General features: G+C 38.5%; 1 protein-coding gene across 2 annotated transcripts in view; it reads right to left on the bottom strand.

Annotated features, from left to right (window-relative positions):
- Positions 1–953: 953 nt before the first annotated feature.
- Positions 954–16,608, bottom strand: part of LOC128701930 (mannose-binding protein C) — a 114,560-nt gene continuing 98,905 nt past the window's right edge. The window contains exons 4-6 of one of the 2 annotated variants that reach the window (XM_053795891.2): positions 4,534–4,642; positions 3,588–3,714; positions 954–1,880 (exon numbers count right to left, since the gene is read on the bottom strand). In XM_053795891.2, the coding sequence (XP_053651866.1) occupies positions 1,763–1,880; positions 3,588–3,714; positions 4,534–4,642 (354 nt within the window). In that variant the 3' untranslated portion in view covers positions 954–1,762. Of the gene's footprint in view, positions 1,881–3,587; positions 3,715–4,533; positions 4,643–10,008; positions 10,118–16,608 lie in introns of both variants that reach the window. The other variant, XM_053795890.2, reaches the window with a different exon arrangement.

Raw genomic sequence — 16,608 nt, 5'->3', positions numbered from 1 at the left:
GCCTGTCACTGGTTGATCAATATATCAACAGACACCATTTTCAGTCGGTCATATATCAAGGTAAGATGATTGGATAATGAATAACAAAGAAGAAAAAAATGTTTTGATCTAGTGTACTAACAAGTACTAACAATTACAACAAAAAAAATAAAGAAAAACAAAGAAAAAATTATTGATAAACCATTTAAATACATATTCAGTTCGGGTATTACAATATACACAAAATATTCATAAGACAGAAGGAGTCTACAGAAAATACATGTCTTGATCTCACTATACATAAATTATATTGATAAATACAGGAGGATGGAAATGTATCCATGATGGTGGTGAAGGGCTCATGATCCGAGGAACTGGTGCTACTAGTACATCTTGGATCATGATTGCCTACTATTCCCCATGTGAGATCCCCTACGGGTTTAGCACTTCCCAGACAATGTAATAATGACTTGAGAAATATAGAAAAAAAAAATAATATAAGAAAATGAATTCGACAAAATTCAGGAATTTAATGATTTATAAAAGAATAAATTTATGAAATTTTTTTCACAAAATATTTACAAGAAACTAAACAAATAAATTCATAATTGTAATTTTTTTTCGATTTCACAACAAAAGTAAAAATATCCGAGTAACAAGAGACAAATATTTAAAAAAAAATCTTGCAAAATGAAAAGTATAATTTTTCATTCACGAAATATTTCATGATCATAGATGAAAAAAAAAAAAAATAACAGAATGCTAGAGAAACCTACACTAACTCATTACTGTTCAGATTTATATGAGTATTTACATACTTATACATGTATACACAATATATATATATATATATGTATATATATATATATATATATATATATATATATATATATATATATATATATATATATATATATATATATATATATATATATATATATATATATATATATATATATATATATAGTTTTCGCTATCTTTAAATACAGATATGTGATTTACAAAGAAAATAATAATCCTATACAAACATGAAAGATTAGACTTGGGTTTGGCTCCGTCCAGTCACACACACACACACACACACACACACAATCATAAAGCTCATGGTTCAGGGAGAGGGACTCAGTAGCGGCTAGTGAAGAGGCGGGGCCTGGAGCTATGAATCGACCCCTGCAACCACAACTAGGTGAGTACACACACACACACAGTTCAGGATGTGAATGTTCATGCACTGTTGCATTGTATTTATCCCATGGGCTGGAACAACCGAGGTGAGTTCTGCAATTTATTTTATTGTGCTGGAAGGTGCAAAACACACACACACACACACACACACACACACACACACACACACACACACTTCGAAGGGGCCGGTAACACTGATTTTTAAGTCATAAAAATGTGAATTATTTCCCCCAGAAATCTCTCTTTATCCATCTCCAGGACGTCCAGTTCCAGGGACGATCTTGTACGCAGTTCTTCCCGCAAGAGAAGATTTCTCATGGGAGACTTATTGAGTTTTGAAGAGTTGTTGGTCGCAACCGTGTTTCAGTGTGGGTTGTTTGGCGAGTACCTGAGAAACAATTGTGTGTTTGCTTGTGTGTGTGTGTGTGTGTGTGTGTGTGTGTGTGTGTGTTTCCGTGTATTTTTTCTTTGCGTGTATTTGTAAATGTGTTTTCTTGGGAGAGAGATAAAGACACACACACACAGACGACAGAGACAGAGAAGAGACAGCTTTATATATATTTATCGACTAAATGAGGACTGAGGCTGGAGCCTGGCACTAAGCTACTTCACAGATGAAGAATGTCTCGAAGGAACAGGGGCTGTCATTCCACTTGAGTCCCTTCCCGTCTCTGTTCCACAGCTCTAGACAGTGTTCCATCTCTCCATTCTCATACCTGGAAAGAAGAGAAAGAGTAGAAATGATACTCCAGGGAAGTAATGGGAATGATATACCCCAGGGTAGTAATAAAGTATATCTATCTATCTATACCTATATAATATATATACATGTATATATATATATATATATATATATATATATATATATATATATATATATATATATATATATATATATATATATATATATATATATATATATATATACGTCGTGCCGAATAGGCAGAACTTGCGATCTTGGCTTAAATAGCAACGCTCATCTTGCCATATAGGACAAGTGAAAATTTGTGTATGCAATAATTTCGCCAAAATCATTCTGAACCTAACGAAAAAAATATATTTCACTGTGTTTGTTTAGTTTTAAATTATTGTAAACAAATCTAAAATATATTTAGTTGGGTTAGGCTAAAATAAATTGTTCTTGTTATAATAAGGTTAGGTAAGTTTTCAAAGATTCTTCTGGAGCAAAATTAAAAATTATTACATTAAAATTAATGAAAAAAATATATCTTTAAACGTATAAGAGAAAATTTTAGAGAGGACTAAATTTTAAATGAGTTCTTGCTAATTGACCAGTTTTACATATTCGGCACAACATATATATATATATATATATATATATATATATATATATATATATATATATATATATATATATATATATATAATATATATATATATATATATATATATATATATATATATATATATATATATATATATATATATATATATATATATATATACTCAGTGGCCACTATATTAGGTACATCTACTCGTTAATGCATATATGTAATCAGCCAATCACGTGGCAACACCACAGTAACTAACAGCATGCAGACATGGTCAAAAGGCTGAGCTGTTGTTCAGACTGAACATCAGAATGGGGAAGGAATGTGACCTAAGTGACTTTGACCGTGGAAGGAGTGTTGGTGCCAGAAGGAAGAGGTGGTTTGAGTATCTCAGAAATTGCTGATCTCCAGGGATTTTCAGGCACAGCAGTCTGTGGAGTTTTCAGTGTGAGCGACAATTCTGTGGGTGAAATCTCCTTGATAATGAGAGAGGACAGAGGAGACTGGCTAGACTGGTTCAAGCTGATATGAAGACGACAGCAACTCAAATAATCACGAGTTAGAATAGTGGCATACAAGAGAGCATCTCTGAACGCACAGAACGTCGAACCTTGAAGGATGGGTTCAGTAGCAGAAGACCTCACTGGCTCTTAAAATAAGCTAAAACTGGACAATGTTTTTAAGAGTAAAATGTTCAAAATTTTAGGGCTTTTTATACAGTTCAAGGGAGGGGGGGGGGTATTTTGATGTTAGTTAAGGGCTCTTAATCCAGGGAATTTTACCCACCCTACACTTTTTTCGAATGAAAAATGATTTGCTTACATTCATCTCATAATATTAATAATAATAATAATAATAATAATAATAATAATAATAATTATTATATTATTAACATTACTACTACTACTACTACTACTACTAATAATAATAATAATAATAATAATAATAATACAGGCGTCAGAAAATATAAATTATTTTAGGTCATTAAAAGTTTGCTTATGGAAAATAATCAGGTTTAACCCATAGAAAAGTAGAGTAGCTCCAGTTCCTTGGACCAAGAGTCCTTCACCGGCATTAACTGACCCCCTCTTGAGGGAAAAGAAGACTTAGAGCGTCGGAAACAGCACGTACTGGAAATTATTGGGTTCCCCAGCGTTCCAGTTAGTGTAGGTGATGGGCTGTCCATTGGACATCCAGAAGAAGCGTCCTTCTTCCCCTTGGTCCGTCCCTGACGTCCAGAAATGTTCATGTCCTAAACCTGCAACGACCCAAAGGACATTAGACGACCCATGGTCGTGAAGTCGTTTTTCTAAATAAATTTAATAAATAACTAAACTAATTTTTTCGAATATTTTGATTTTGTGATTTTTTACTCAGTAAAATTTTAGTGAATGATTTTTACAATTTTTAATAAATATTTCACTCATTTTTTCTTATGGTTTAAAAACCATCCAACCTGCAGGTTTAACATTTGTGTTTTAACTAAAATTAATTTGATCATTAAAATTAGTGAAGTTCAACGAAACTGGAACAAAATAAAATCTCGTAAGAAAATAAAGAAAACGGTGATAAATTCAAAGAAAACTGAATAAAAATTATAATGACGTCTAAGAAAATGTAATTAAAATGACAATAAAAGCATAAAAATAGAATAAAGTAATAGTAAAGTCTAACAAAATAGAACAAAAATGAAAACAGTCTAACAATTTAGATTACAAAGGAATTAATCTAACAAAATATTAATAAAGAAATGAATCTAACAAAATATTAATAAAGAAATGAATCTAACAAATCAGAGAATTAATAAAAAAATTGGAACTAAAAGAATATTATTAAAGGAATGAGTCTAACAGAATATCAATAAAGGAATGGGTCTTACAATATTAATAAAAATGAGTCTAACAGATAATAAAGGAATGAGGCTAATAAAATATCAATGAAGGAATTAGAGAAACAAAATATTACACAACACAAATAAAGGAATTTGGTCTCACAAAAGAGAACCTTACTAAAGTGAAGGTGGTAAGGCTCCTACCGGCTTTATTTGCTCCTCCTCTCCACTCTCCTCTAGACTTACCGACTTCCTTAACGTAATTCTCCAATCTTGTGTTCTCTCTGAGCGTCTCTATGGAGGCCAGATGCATGCCATGAAACCGGCAGTACTGCGCTGCCTTGAACCAGTTAGCCTGTAAGAACTCCCCGTCAAGGCTCACGAATTAACTCCCATGATGCCAAGGAATGGAAAAAAAATGGACCAATAAGAGATAAGTCATTATCTGATTGGTGCCCTGCATGCGTGTGCTTTTCCTATTGGTTGTCATGCAATGTTTACGTACCGATGGAGAATTTGGCACGGATTCAGGCAAGGGAATTTGTTAAATTTTGTATTACAGAAGACAGACAGGTCCAGTACAGTAAATGGAAACAATTCAGAGTAAAAGGAGTATTTTAGAATGATGTTTCGGTCCTTCTGACACCATTATCCAGCCACGAAAATGAAAGGAGAAAATCAAAAGACAGATTGGTTACAGGAAGAGGATAGAAAGTTAGAAGACAGATCAGGCTGACCAGTTTTCCGGTGTTTTCGTCATAAACCTGTCTGCTTCTGACTGTCTTCTTCCAACCCCCCCTCCCCCCCGTCCTTCTTCACAACCTGTCTTCTAGTTTTCTCCACATTTTCGCTCAGTCGTGACTTAATAAGTGTCCAGGACGGAGTGAAACGTCACCCAAAATTCTTCTCTAATACGTAAATAATTAATTACCGATGAGAGCTTATCGAATTATCCATTTTTATCTCTAAAAGAGAAATAAATAACAGAGAGAGAGAGAGAGAGAGAGAGAGAGAGAGAGAGAGAGAGAGAGAGAGAGAGAGCTACAGAGACGTGATCTAAGTCACTGAAAGTAAATGTGTTAGCAATATAACGTAACCTCATGCAGCTAAGACATTCTCGGTATGGGGGATGCAAGTTCATTCCTTGATATCTTCCTGGTAGAGAGTTTTAGCCTTGGTGAGTCCACACGTCAAGGATTACGTGCAAATAGATTTTTTGAGAGGTAGAATTAGCAAAAAAGAAGTTTCGAGGAATCACTGGCGTTAAATTATTGTTGATGTGAAGAGTTCCGAGGTGTGAGAGGATCCTGGGCTGGTAAAAGTGAGGGTAGCGTTATTTTCATAGGGACTTGTGCGATATCATGCTTGATGAGAGAGAGAGAGAGAGAGAGAGAGAGAGAGAGAGAGAGAGAGAGAAAGAGTAGGCTCCACTTTCTTGGTTTGCCTGCCCCTCCTCTCATCTGCGGCTGCTTGACAGAGTAGAGAACAGAGCAAGACGTCTCATCTCTCGCCTGGACCCATCCTGGATAGATCTGTCATTTCAGCAGAGCCTTCAACATAGGAGGGATATGGGTGGCCTTACTGTCATGTACAAGGCCAATATTGTCAAAGTACCACACTTGGATCAACTTCGAGGACAGCGTGAAACAAGCTTTTATGCCACAAGACGGGCAGCCAGCAGCAACTTCACTCTGAGTGTAACCTTCTCCAGAACATCACTTCATCTGAGATCATTTATCCCCAGGATGACTCGAGTATGGAACATGTTCGAAATAAGATCATTTGATCAAATGAAATTGCTGACCCACAAATAGCCCACAGCTGGTCTACAGCTTACCCACAGCTGGCCCACAGATGGCTCCAACTTTATCCTGTTTCACATATGTATGTATTATAGCAATAAAAAGATTTTTAAATGAGCTGATGTACAGGTAATAGCTCTTAACTTTGTCAATAAAGTTAAGAACCTTAACCTAACCTTGTGAAATCCTGTACACACACACACACACACACACACACACACACACACATATATATATATATATATATATATATATATATATATATATATATATATATATATATATATATATATATATATATATATATATATATATATATTATATGTATATATAATATATGCAAAACAACCACTCTGAAAGAATAGAGAAATTCCAAGCGCTTTCGTGACTACTCACATTATCAAGGAACTATGAAAGTGAAGCATCCAAGGAAGCTATATAAGGGGTCGGCCAGCACCTCACTATCAGATCCCACAACGGTTAAACACGTGACGCGCGGCGAGCCAACTTGGATAGGTCCTTTGCAAAACTCACCCCCAAGCTATTTATTTGTCCAGTGTATTATTAAATTCTTCCCAAATTCTATTAATTATAAATGGATCTAATTTATATAAACCAAAGGAAATATTCATATTATTGTCAAAACTGCTTTTTATGAAACAAGATTCAATTATATTCCTGTCGACCATGGACTTGCTTGATACTACTTTCTCAACTTTTTGAAAATCAATTGGATGGTTAAAATCTCTTACATGAATAAATAGAGCATTGGAATCTTGTCCAGTTCTAATGCTATATTTTTGTTGTTTTAATCTTAGTTCGAGATTTTTACCAGTTTGACCGTAATAAACTTTATCGCAAATTTTACAAGGAATCTTATAGACACATCCATCAGCATTTTGGGGGGAATTCTTAATCAAAATTTTTTTTTACTGTATCAAGATTTTTGAATACAACTTTAATATTAAAAGTCTTAAGAAGAGAAGGCATATCAACCAAGTTTTCATGGTAAGGGAGAACCAACATATTTTTAGTTGAATAAGGCTGGTTGCCACGGCAATTCCATACAATCCTACAAGAATCATTCTTTTCGCTTACCATGAGGCGGGCTAAAACAACACGGGTTCGAATCCTCGGCAAGTCGCAGTGTTGTTATTGATTAAATACCACTTGTTCGTGGGAGACGGCCGACTTGTTGAAAAAAAAAAAAAAAAAAAAAAAATATATATATATATATATATATATATATATATATATATATATATATATATATATAGATAGATAGATAGATAGATAGATAGATAGATAGATAGAGATAGATAGATAGATAGATAGATAGATAGATAGAGAGAGAGAGAGAGAGAGAGAGAGAGAGAGAGAGAGAGAGAGAGAGAGAGAGAGAGAGAGAGAGAGTAAAGCCTTTCGAGTCAATATTGGAAAAACAATAATCACACTCCCTAATCCTCCTTCTTAAAAATAATTCGGCTTCTCCTCGAAATAACTTGAGAAAGAAAGTGCTGCCACAAATAAAAATTAATAAAAAGATAATAACAACAAGCAGCAAAGTAAAGCGCTGTAGCAGTAACAATAAAAAAAATCAATAGCAGCGAGAGAGAGTAGTAATTTTTTTTCCACACTGCTGGGAGAGGTTTGACCCAAACAACAGGTTTTTATTTATTGTACAACGTCAAATATACAGTTGGCTGTTGTCAAAAATGTTCACAACTTTTTTTTTTGTTTGCTTTTGTTAGAATTGTTAGTGAGACTGAGGAGCCAAACAAACGATATGTTTGTTCTCATGGATAAATTTCCTGTGACATGCGTATGTTAAAATATTTCCAACCAAGGGTGGAGAGGTGTTAAAGAGAGCTGTTAAAATGAAGATGAGGATGCAGATGAGTTTAGATGAATTAGGTGATGGATAGAGAGGCGAAATTTGTCTTCTTCAGATAGTACTGGATAGTGAAAGGATGTGGTAGGTGCAGGGATGGCCGTGTGGCTCGGAGTGTATCAGGCATTATAAAGAGAGACCCTTTCACTGTCTGACTGATATTATACGTAGACAGACAGTCAGTACCATCATTATCAACAGCCCGGGAAATAAAGATGGGCTGGCAGAGAGGCATTCCACGTGCGGAGGCTTAAGGTTCATGCTAAGACTGGAGTGGTTATTGGCACAAGGTGCTCAAAGGTGAGTGTAAAACGGGAGAGGAAAAAGAGTCCACTGAGAGGCAGAGGAACCAACCCTTGCAATACGAAAGAGAACTGTTCGTTGCTGTTGTGTTCACACAACGGTTGACCAACGAAATGATGTAACAGAAGAGAAGGTTTCAGGGATCAACGCCCCAGCGGCCCGGTCTGTGACCAGGCCGAGTAAGCAGTACAGCCATTGGAAAAGAATATATATCATAAATGAATTGTTGATGAGGTGACACACACACACACACACACACACACACACACACACACACACACACTCACATACACATACACACCCACACACTCACACCCACACACATACATACCCACACACATACATACCCACACACATACACACCCACAGACATACACACCCATACCCCCCAAACACACACACACACCATCCGTACACGTGAGGATAATCGCCATAAGCCCGGAGGAGAGGATTGCATCCTTTAACCACCAGCTACAAGTGAAGAGCCCTTCCAGTAACTATCCAACTTGTATATAAACAACTTGATGCATCTTACTGCGACCAGGAGGGACACCTGAGGCTTACGACGAACTTAGGGGAAACTGAACTAGAATGGCAGGGTGGGGACGATGGCAGGGTGGAAAGGATGGCAGGATGGAGAAGATGGGAGGGTGGAGAGGATGGTAGGGTGGAGAGGATGGCAGGGTGGAGAGGATGGCAGGGTGGAGTGAATGGCAGGGTGGAGAGGCTGATGGGGTGGAAAGGATGGCAGGGTGGTGATGATGGCAGGGTGGAGAGGATGGCAGGGTGGAAAGGATGACAGGGTGGAAAGGATGGCAGGGTGGAAATGATGGCAGGGTGTAAAGGATGGCAGGGAGGAGAGGATGGCAACGTACAAAGGATGGCAGGGTGGAGAGGATGACAGGGTGGAAAGGATGACAATGTAGAGAGGATTTTACGGCGGAGAGAATGATAAGGTGTAAAGGATGGCAGGGTGGAGAAGATGGCAGGGTGGAGATGATGGCAGGGTGTAAAGGATGATATTGTGGAGATGATGGCAGGGTGGAGAGGATGGCAGGGCGGAGAGGATTTCATGGTGGAGAGAACGGCTGGGTGTAAAGGATGGCAGGGTGGAGAGGATGGCAGGGTGTAAAGGATGGCAGGATATAAAGGATGGCAAGGTGTGAAGGATGGCAGGGTGAAAAGGATGGCAGGGCGGAAAGGATGGCAGGGTACAAAGGTAGGCATGGTGTAAAGGATGGCAGGGTGGAAAGGATGACAGGGTGGAGAGGATGGCAGGGTGTAAAGGATGGCAGGGTGTAAAGGATGGCAGGGTGTAAAGAATGGCAGGGTGTAAAGGATGGCAGGGTGGAGAGGATGGCTGATTATGAAGTTGGAGGGGGGATAAAGGTGGGGTTATGAGAGGGGGGATGTTGTAGTGTGGGATGAAGGTGAGGCTATGATGCAGGAGACAGAGGATGAGGTAGATGTGAGGGGTAGAGATATGAAGTGGAGTTTATGAGGTTGAGGTTATGAGAGGATGTGAGGTAGAAGTTATGAGGCAGAGGTTATGAGGCAGAGGTTATGAGGTAGAAGTTATTAGGTAGAGGTCATGAGGTACAGGATATGAGGCAGAGGATATGAGGTATAGGATAAGAGGTATAGGATATGAGGTATAGGTTATGAGGTAGAGGTTATGAGATAGAGGCTATGAGGTAGAGGTTATGAGGTAGGGGAGGTTCTAACCTGCATCTTGAATGTGCTGCTCCAGAAATCGATTCTGCCTCTCTGTCTCGACCCCCGCAAGATGCATCCCGTGGAAGCGACAGTACTGGGCCGCCTTGTACCAGTTAGCCTGTAACAACCCGAGGTAGTGAGTCCAACGGCCCGGCAGGTAGTGGTGGTAGTAGTGGTGGTGAGTTGTGGTGGTGAGTTGTGGTAGTACATGAGATTACATGGGGGAAGACTGAGTGAAGAGGGCTTGGCCATACTGAGGTTATCTGCTGAGAAGAACTATCTACTACTATCTAGATTCAGGACTGTCGTGTATTTTCTTGTGAGCCAAGGATGAAAAAGCAGAAGGTTCTCTCCCACTCTGCATTCCCTCCAGCCACTGTTGGTATGAAAACATACCACACTGTATTGGAAAAATGTCATGGAATTTATAGAAGAGATGGAACTGGATGGAAGGCATAAACTACAACTACCTCTACTAAATTAGTACTGTTACTATCTTAACTACTTGTGTTACTCCACTGTCACTCACAGAGGTGTATGTACCAGAGGTTCTACTGCTGGTTACCCACAGTTCTTCTGTGACTGTCACAACCATCTACTTCTAGCCACTACTGCTACTATCACTGAGTTCGTTGTCAGTTGATCGTCCTGATGCAGTCGCTGAACAAACATCAGGAATCCGTTGGACTTAGATTGGTCCACCTGTTATATGCATATAACAGTCCACATGGATATTTTTGTAGGTTTAATTTGAGTTTCATGAGTAATTAAGTGAGGCAGCGAGTGCACTAGGCAACAATTCGCTCCTCTTCTGTCCTCCCTCACATAACCTTTTATCTTGCTGATGATAACTAACTTGTTATTACATTTTCTAACACAAAAGTTGGATTAACTAGAAATGTTGTTTGTTAGATTTTTAGTGAGCATGTAGGTCCTGAAGGCTCTAAAATTAGTTCCCAATAGGGAAAGATGAATCTAGTTAAATCTTGTACTTGCAAAGTGCTTGTCCAACTAGTTCTTGAATAACTGCATTAGCTCATACTTTCAATATTAACTGGCAGTTTATTCCATTCTGATATAATTCATTTCGCAAAACGCTTTGCATACGTTTGTGTTGCATCTTCTGCCTCGGAGTTTCAAGTTATGAATCCATTCAGAAATTCATATAGGTCTTCGTCTTTGAGAATGTCAGAGGCATTAAATATTTTAAAGTTTCGAATTAGATCCCGTAGTCTCCGTTTACTGGGATAAAAGAGAAAGGTTCAGAGTTTTGAGTTTTTATTTGCAAGGTTCGTTTCTAGGTGATGGTTCGAGTCTGTTAGCACTTCTCTGTACCTTATTCAGTTACAGTACAAGCCTGATAGCTCTTCTCTGTACCTTATTCAGTTACAGTACAAGCCTGATAGCTCTTCTCTGTACCCTGCTCAGTTACAGTACAAGCCTGATAGCTCTTCTCTGTACTTTGTTCAATTACAGTACGAGCCTGATAGATCTCTGTACCCTGCTCAGTTACAGTACAAGCCTGATAGCTCTTCTCTGTACCTTGTTCAATTACAGTACAAGCCTGATAGCTCTTCTCTGTACCTTGTTCAGTTACAGTACAAGCCTGATAGCTCTTCTCTGTACCCTGCTCAGTTACAGTACAAGCCTGATAGCTCTTCTCTGTACTTTGTTCAATTACAGTACGAGCCTGATAGATCTCTGTACCCTGCTCAGTTACAGTACAAGCCTGATAGCTCTTCTCTGTACCTTGTTCAGTTACAGTACAAGCCTGATAGCTCTTCTCTGTATCTTTTACTCTGATGATACGAGTTGGTAGCTCTGTTCTCTCTCCAGTGATATCACGAGTCTGATATCTTTTCACTGTATACTCTCCAGTATATCTTCATCTTTCATATAATTTGGAGACCATAACTGGACTGAATATTCAAGATGTAGTCCAACAACTACACGGTGAAAAAAATCAATATAATGTCTAGTGTTTTATGCGGGAAATTTCTGTAAATGAAACCTAGCATTGTACTAGCGTTGCTGCTCAGAAATAGACATTGGTTCATTTGAAGTCGTTGATGATTACACTAAGGCACTTTTCCTTCTTTTGTTATGGTTAGTTTGTTGTCAAACATTTTGTATTTATCTTTAACATTGTTATGGCCAAAATTCATTTGTCTACGTTGAAACTCATCTTCCACGTCTCTGACAACAGTGCCAATCTATCCAGATCACTCTCTGTACACTCGAACACTTGGCTTTAGATGCTCAACGTTTCCCACTTTGATGGCATCCACATTTTTGCCATCTTGGATGCTCGAGAAAAGGATTGAAGAGGATTGAACCAAGGGCTGATCCCTTGGGAAATTCCACTCTTTACGGCAAACCTCTCAAGACACCTTTGCGTTGAACTCCATTCTCTGTGTCTTATCTGTGAGCCAGTCCAGTCATACAGAGACAGGATGTTCCAGAGATGGGACACAGAAACAAGGGGTTACAACTGGAAGCTGAAGACTCAGATGAGTCAAAGGGATGTTAGGAAATATTTCTTCAGCCGTAGAGTTGTTAGGAAGTGGAATAACCTGGCAAGCGATGTAGTGGAGTCAGGAACCATACATAGTTTTAAGACGAGGTATGATAAAGCTCATGGAGCAGGAATAGGGAGGACCCAGTAGCGGTCAGTGAAGAGGCGGGGCCAGGAGCTGAGTCTCGACCCCAGCAACCACAATTAGGTGAGTACAGTTTGTCCCACCTATACTATGTGCGTTTTCTTTTGGCCTTATCGAAGTCTTTTAAAAATCTATTACATACTACATCTGTTCTGATATTTTCTTTCTAATTTTTGTACATTTAATTGAAAATTTCGAGTTTAGCATGATTTTTGAGTTCCGGAATCCATGCTAGTTTGTAGTTTTTAGACCGTTATTCTCCAGGAAATTAACTATCTTGTCCCCAAATAGTCCCCATCATTTTTAGTTAAAATTAGCGTTAAGCTGATGGGACGGTAGCTGAGGGTACAAGTTTCTCTCCCATCTTTCTACAAACAGCGGTAACATTTGCTAGTTTCCAGTCCACTGGCAGCTTACCTTCTAGTGCAGGGGTTCTTAACCGTAAGTATCCATGGCCAGGATGGGAACCAAATAATGGGGGTATGGTAACCAAATAATGGGGGTATGGTAACCAAATAATGGGGGTATGGTAACCAAATAATGCGGGTATGAGAACCAAATAATGGGGTATGGTAACTAAATAATGGGGGTATGGGACTCGATCTCTGAGTAGTTTAAAAAAAAAGTTGTTAGTTAGAAATACAGTATCAGCCGAGCTGTTCTTAGCTATCCATATGTAAAAACCAAACTATTGATAACCTCTGAAGTCACAGTGGCATTTAAAAAGACTGGTGGAGGTGGCGATGATGTCCACAGTCTGGTGAAGGAGATATGAGCACATATCGGCCAATTTATTTTAATCTGTAATCGTATATAGGTTAAATACTCCTGGTGTAGCGAGTTAATACATATTATGTTAGTGGCGGACCTATATTTTTGGGGTCCTGAAGCTTAAGCTTCATTAGTTAAATAGATTCGCCCCTACTGTTAGTGTGAAAGTGATATGGTAAGACAGGTAGATAGATCATCAAGTCTTCTTGAGTTACCGATCAGCATCAAGGTGGTAGTGGCTATGGTGGTGTGGTACTGGGGATGGTGGTAGTAGTGGCGATGATGGTGGTATTAGCATGGTAGTAGTAGGGGTGATGGTGATGATAATGAGGGTGACGTGGAGATGATGAGGCGGCGATTGATGTGAAAAAAATTAAAGTTTGCGAGGAAAAAAGATCTGAATGATACAATGAGATAAATGCAACGATCACTCGTGTTTACACGTAAGATAAACCATACCCCCGGCCGGGATTGAACCCGCGGTCATAGAGTCTCAAAACTCCAGCCCGTCGCGCTAACCACTAGACCAGCTAGCCACAATAAGATTCATCCAACTAGGTATATTTCTACACCATAGGAAAGTTAGCACAGGCACCTCTGTGACCACAAATGCAAGTTTTTACAGACGAATCTCCAGCTAGCGTGGCCGTGACGAACTCTAGCTCATGTTGACGGCAGTGAAGGGACTTCAGCTAGAGTTCGTCACGGCCACGCTAGCTGGAGATTCGTCTGTAAAAACTTGCATTTGTGGTCACAGAGGTGCCTGTGCTAACTTTCCTATGGTGTAGAAATATACCTAGTTGGATGAATCTTATTGTGGCTAGCTGGTCTAGTGGTTAGCGCGACGGGCTGGAGTTTTGAGACTCTATGACCGCGGGTTCAATCCCGGCCGGGGGTATGGTTTATTTGCAATCGTGTCATTACGATTTCTTAAGTCATGTACACGTAAGATGACAACCAACTTGGCGAAAAAATTCGGAAACGTACAACGTAATTTACAAAGCTGTGACTTAATTTGCTAGTTAATTAACTGCTCGTCGCTGATTCTGCTAATAATAACAACATAATTAAACTGGTTTAATTGCCAACTTAATTATTGTTCTAAGTCCGGCAATTAAACCTGCTTGAAGTAGATTTTACATTTTTCACTATGCTTCATTAAACTCATTATGAAATATATCCGTATGATGATGTAACGAGGGTACAGCATATACACCTAAAGGTGTATATATATATATATATATATATATATATATATATATATATATATATATATATATATATATATATATATATATAAAATATTGAACTGACACTCTTCAGGAAACGCAAAATATACACAGGTGTGTATATTTCATAGTATGTGTACTGAGAGGTGAGCATATGTCACTGCACAGACACTGACAGGTGTGTATACTGACTATATACAGTATACTGACTATATACAGTATATCCGTATTAAAAACAGCAGCTGTTTCTCAAGACCTTACTGTACAATGAGAGATATGTGTATTTCTCATTGAACATAACCACTGAGAGATGCGTATATCTCAGTGAAGGTATCCTTTCTGGGGTGTGTATTTCTCACTCACAGATGAATTTGAACCCATTTGGCAGGATTTGATGATCTTTGAACGTAATGAACCAAAAAAGAGTAGCGTTGATGACCCTCATATGTTTTAATAGGTTTCAATACTAACGAAGTCAACAGCTGGTTTCAATACTAACGATGTCAACGGCTGGTTTCAATACTAACGAAGTCAACAGCTGGTTTCAATACTAACGATGTCAACGGCTGGTTTCAATACTAACGAAGTCAGCAGCTGGTTTCAATACTAACGATGTCAACAGCTGGTTTCAATACTAGCGAAGTCAACAGTTGGTTTCAATACTAACGATGTCAACAGCTGGTTTCAATGCTAACGATGTCAAAAGCTGGTTTCAATACTAACGAAGTCAACAGCTGGTTTCAATACTAACGAAGTCAACAGCTGGTTTCAATACTAGCGAAGTCAACAGCTGGTTTCAATACTAACGATGTCAACAGCTGGTTTCAATACTAACGATGTCAACAGCTGGTTTCAATACTAACGATGTCAACAGCTGGTTTCAATACTAATGAAGTCAACAGCTGGTTTCAATACTAACGAAGTCAACAGCTGGTTTCAATACTAACAAAGTCAACAGCTGGTTTCAATACTAACGAAGTCAACAGATGGTTTCAATACTAACGAAGTCAACGGCTGGTTTCAATACTAACGAAGTCAACAGCTGGTTTCAATACTAACGATGTCAACGGCTGGTTTCAATACTAACGAAGTCAACAGCTGATTTCAATACTAACGATGTCAACAGCTGGTTTCAATATTAACGAAGTCAACAGATGGTTTCAAACTAACGAATTCAACGGCTGGTTTCAATATTAACGAAGTCAGCAGCTGCTTTCAATACTAACGAAATCAACAGCTGGTTTCAATACTAACGAAGTCAACAGCTGATTTCAATACTAACGATGTCAACAGCTGGTTTCAATACTAACGATGTCAACAGCTGGTTTCAATACTAACAAAGTCAACAGCTGGTTTCAATACTAACGATGCCAACAGCTGGCTTCAATACTAACGAAGTCAACAGCTGGTTTCAATACTAACGAAGTCAACAACTGGTTTCAATACTAACGAAATCAACAGCTGGTTTCAATACTAACGAAGTCAACAGCTGGTTTCAATACTAACGAATTCAACAGCTGGTTTCAATACTAACGAAGTCAACAGCTGGTTTCAACACTAACGAAGTCAACAGCTGTTTTCAATACTAACGAAGTCAACAGCTGGTTTCAATACTAACGAAGTCAACAGCTGGTTTCAATACTAATGAAGTCAACAGCTGGTTTCAATACTAATGAAGTCAACAGCTGGTTTCAGTACTAATGAAGTCAACAGCTGGTTTCAATACTAGCAAAGTCAACAGCTGGTTTCAATACTAACAAAGCCAACAGCTGATTTCAATACTAATGAAGTCAACAACTGGTTTCAGTACTAACGAAGTCAACAGCTGGTTTCAATACTAATGAAGTCAAGAGCTGGTTTCAACACTACCGAAGTCAAGAACTGGTTTCAACACTACCGAAGTCAACAGCTGGTCTCAACACTAACGAAGTCAACAGCTGGTCTCAACA

This window comes from Cherax quadricarinatus, chromosome 77, assembly GCF_038502225.1.
Source record: "Cherax quadricarinatus isolate ZL_2023a chromosome 77, ASM3850222v1, whole genome shotgun sequence".
Lineage (NCBI taxonomy): Eukaryota > Metazoa > Arthropoda > Malacostraca > Decapoda > Parastacidae > Cherax > Cherax quadricarinatus.
This window is presented reverse-complemented; position numbering and strand designations above follow the sequence as displayed.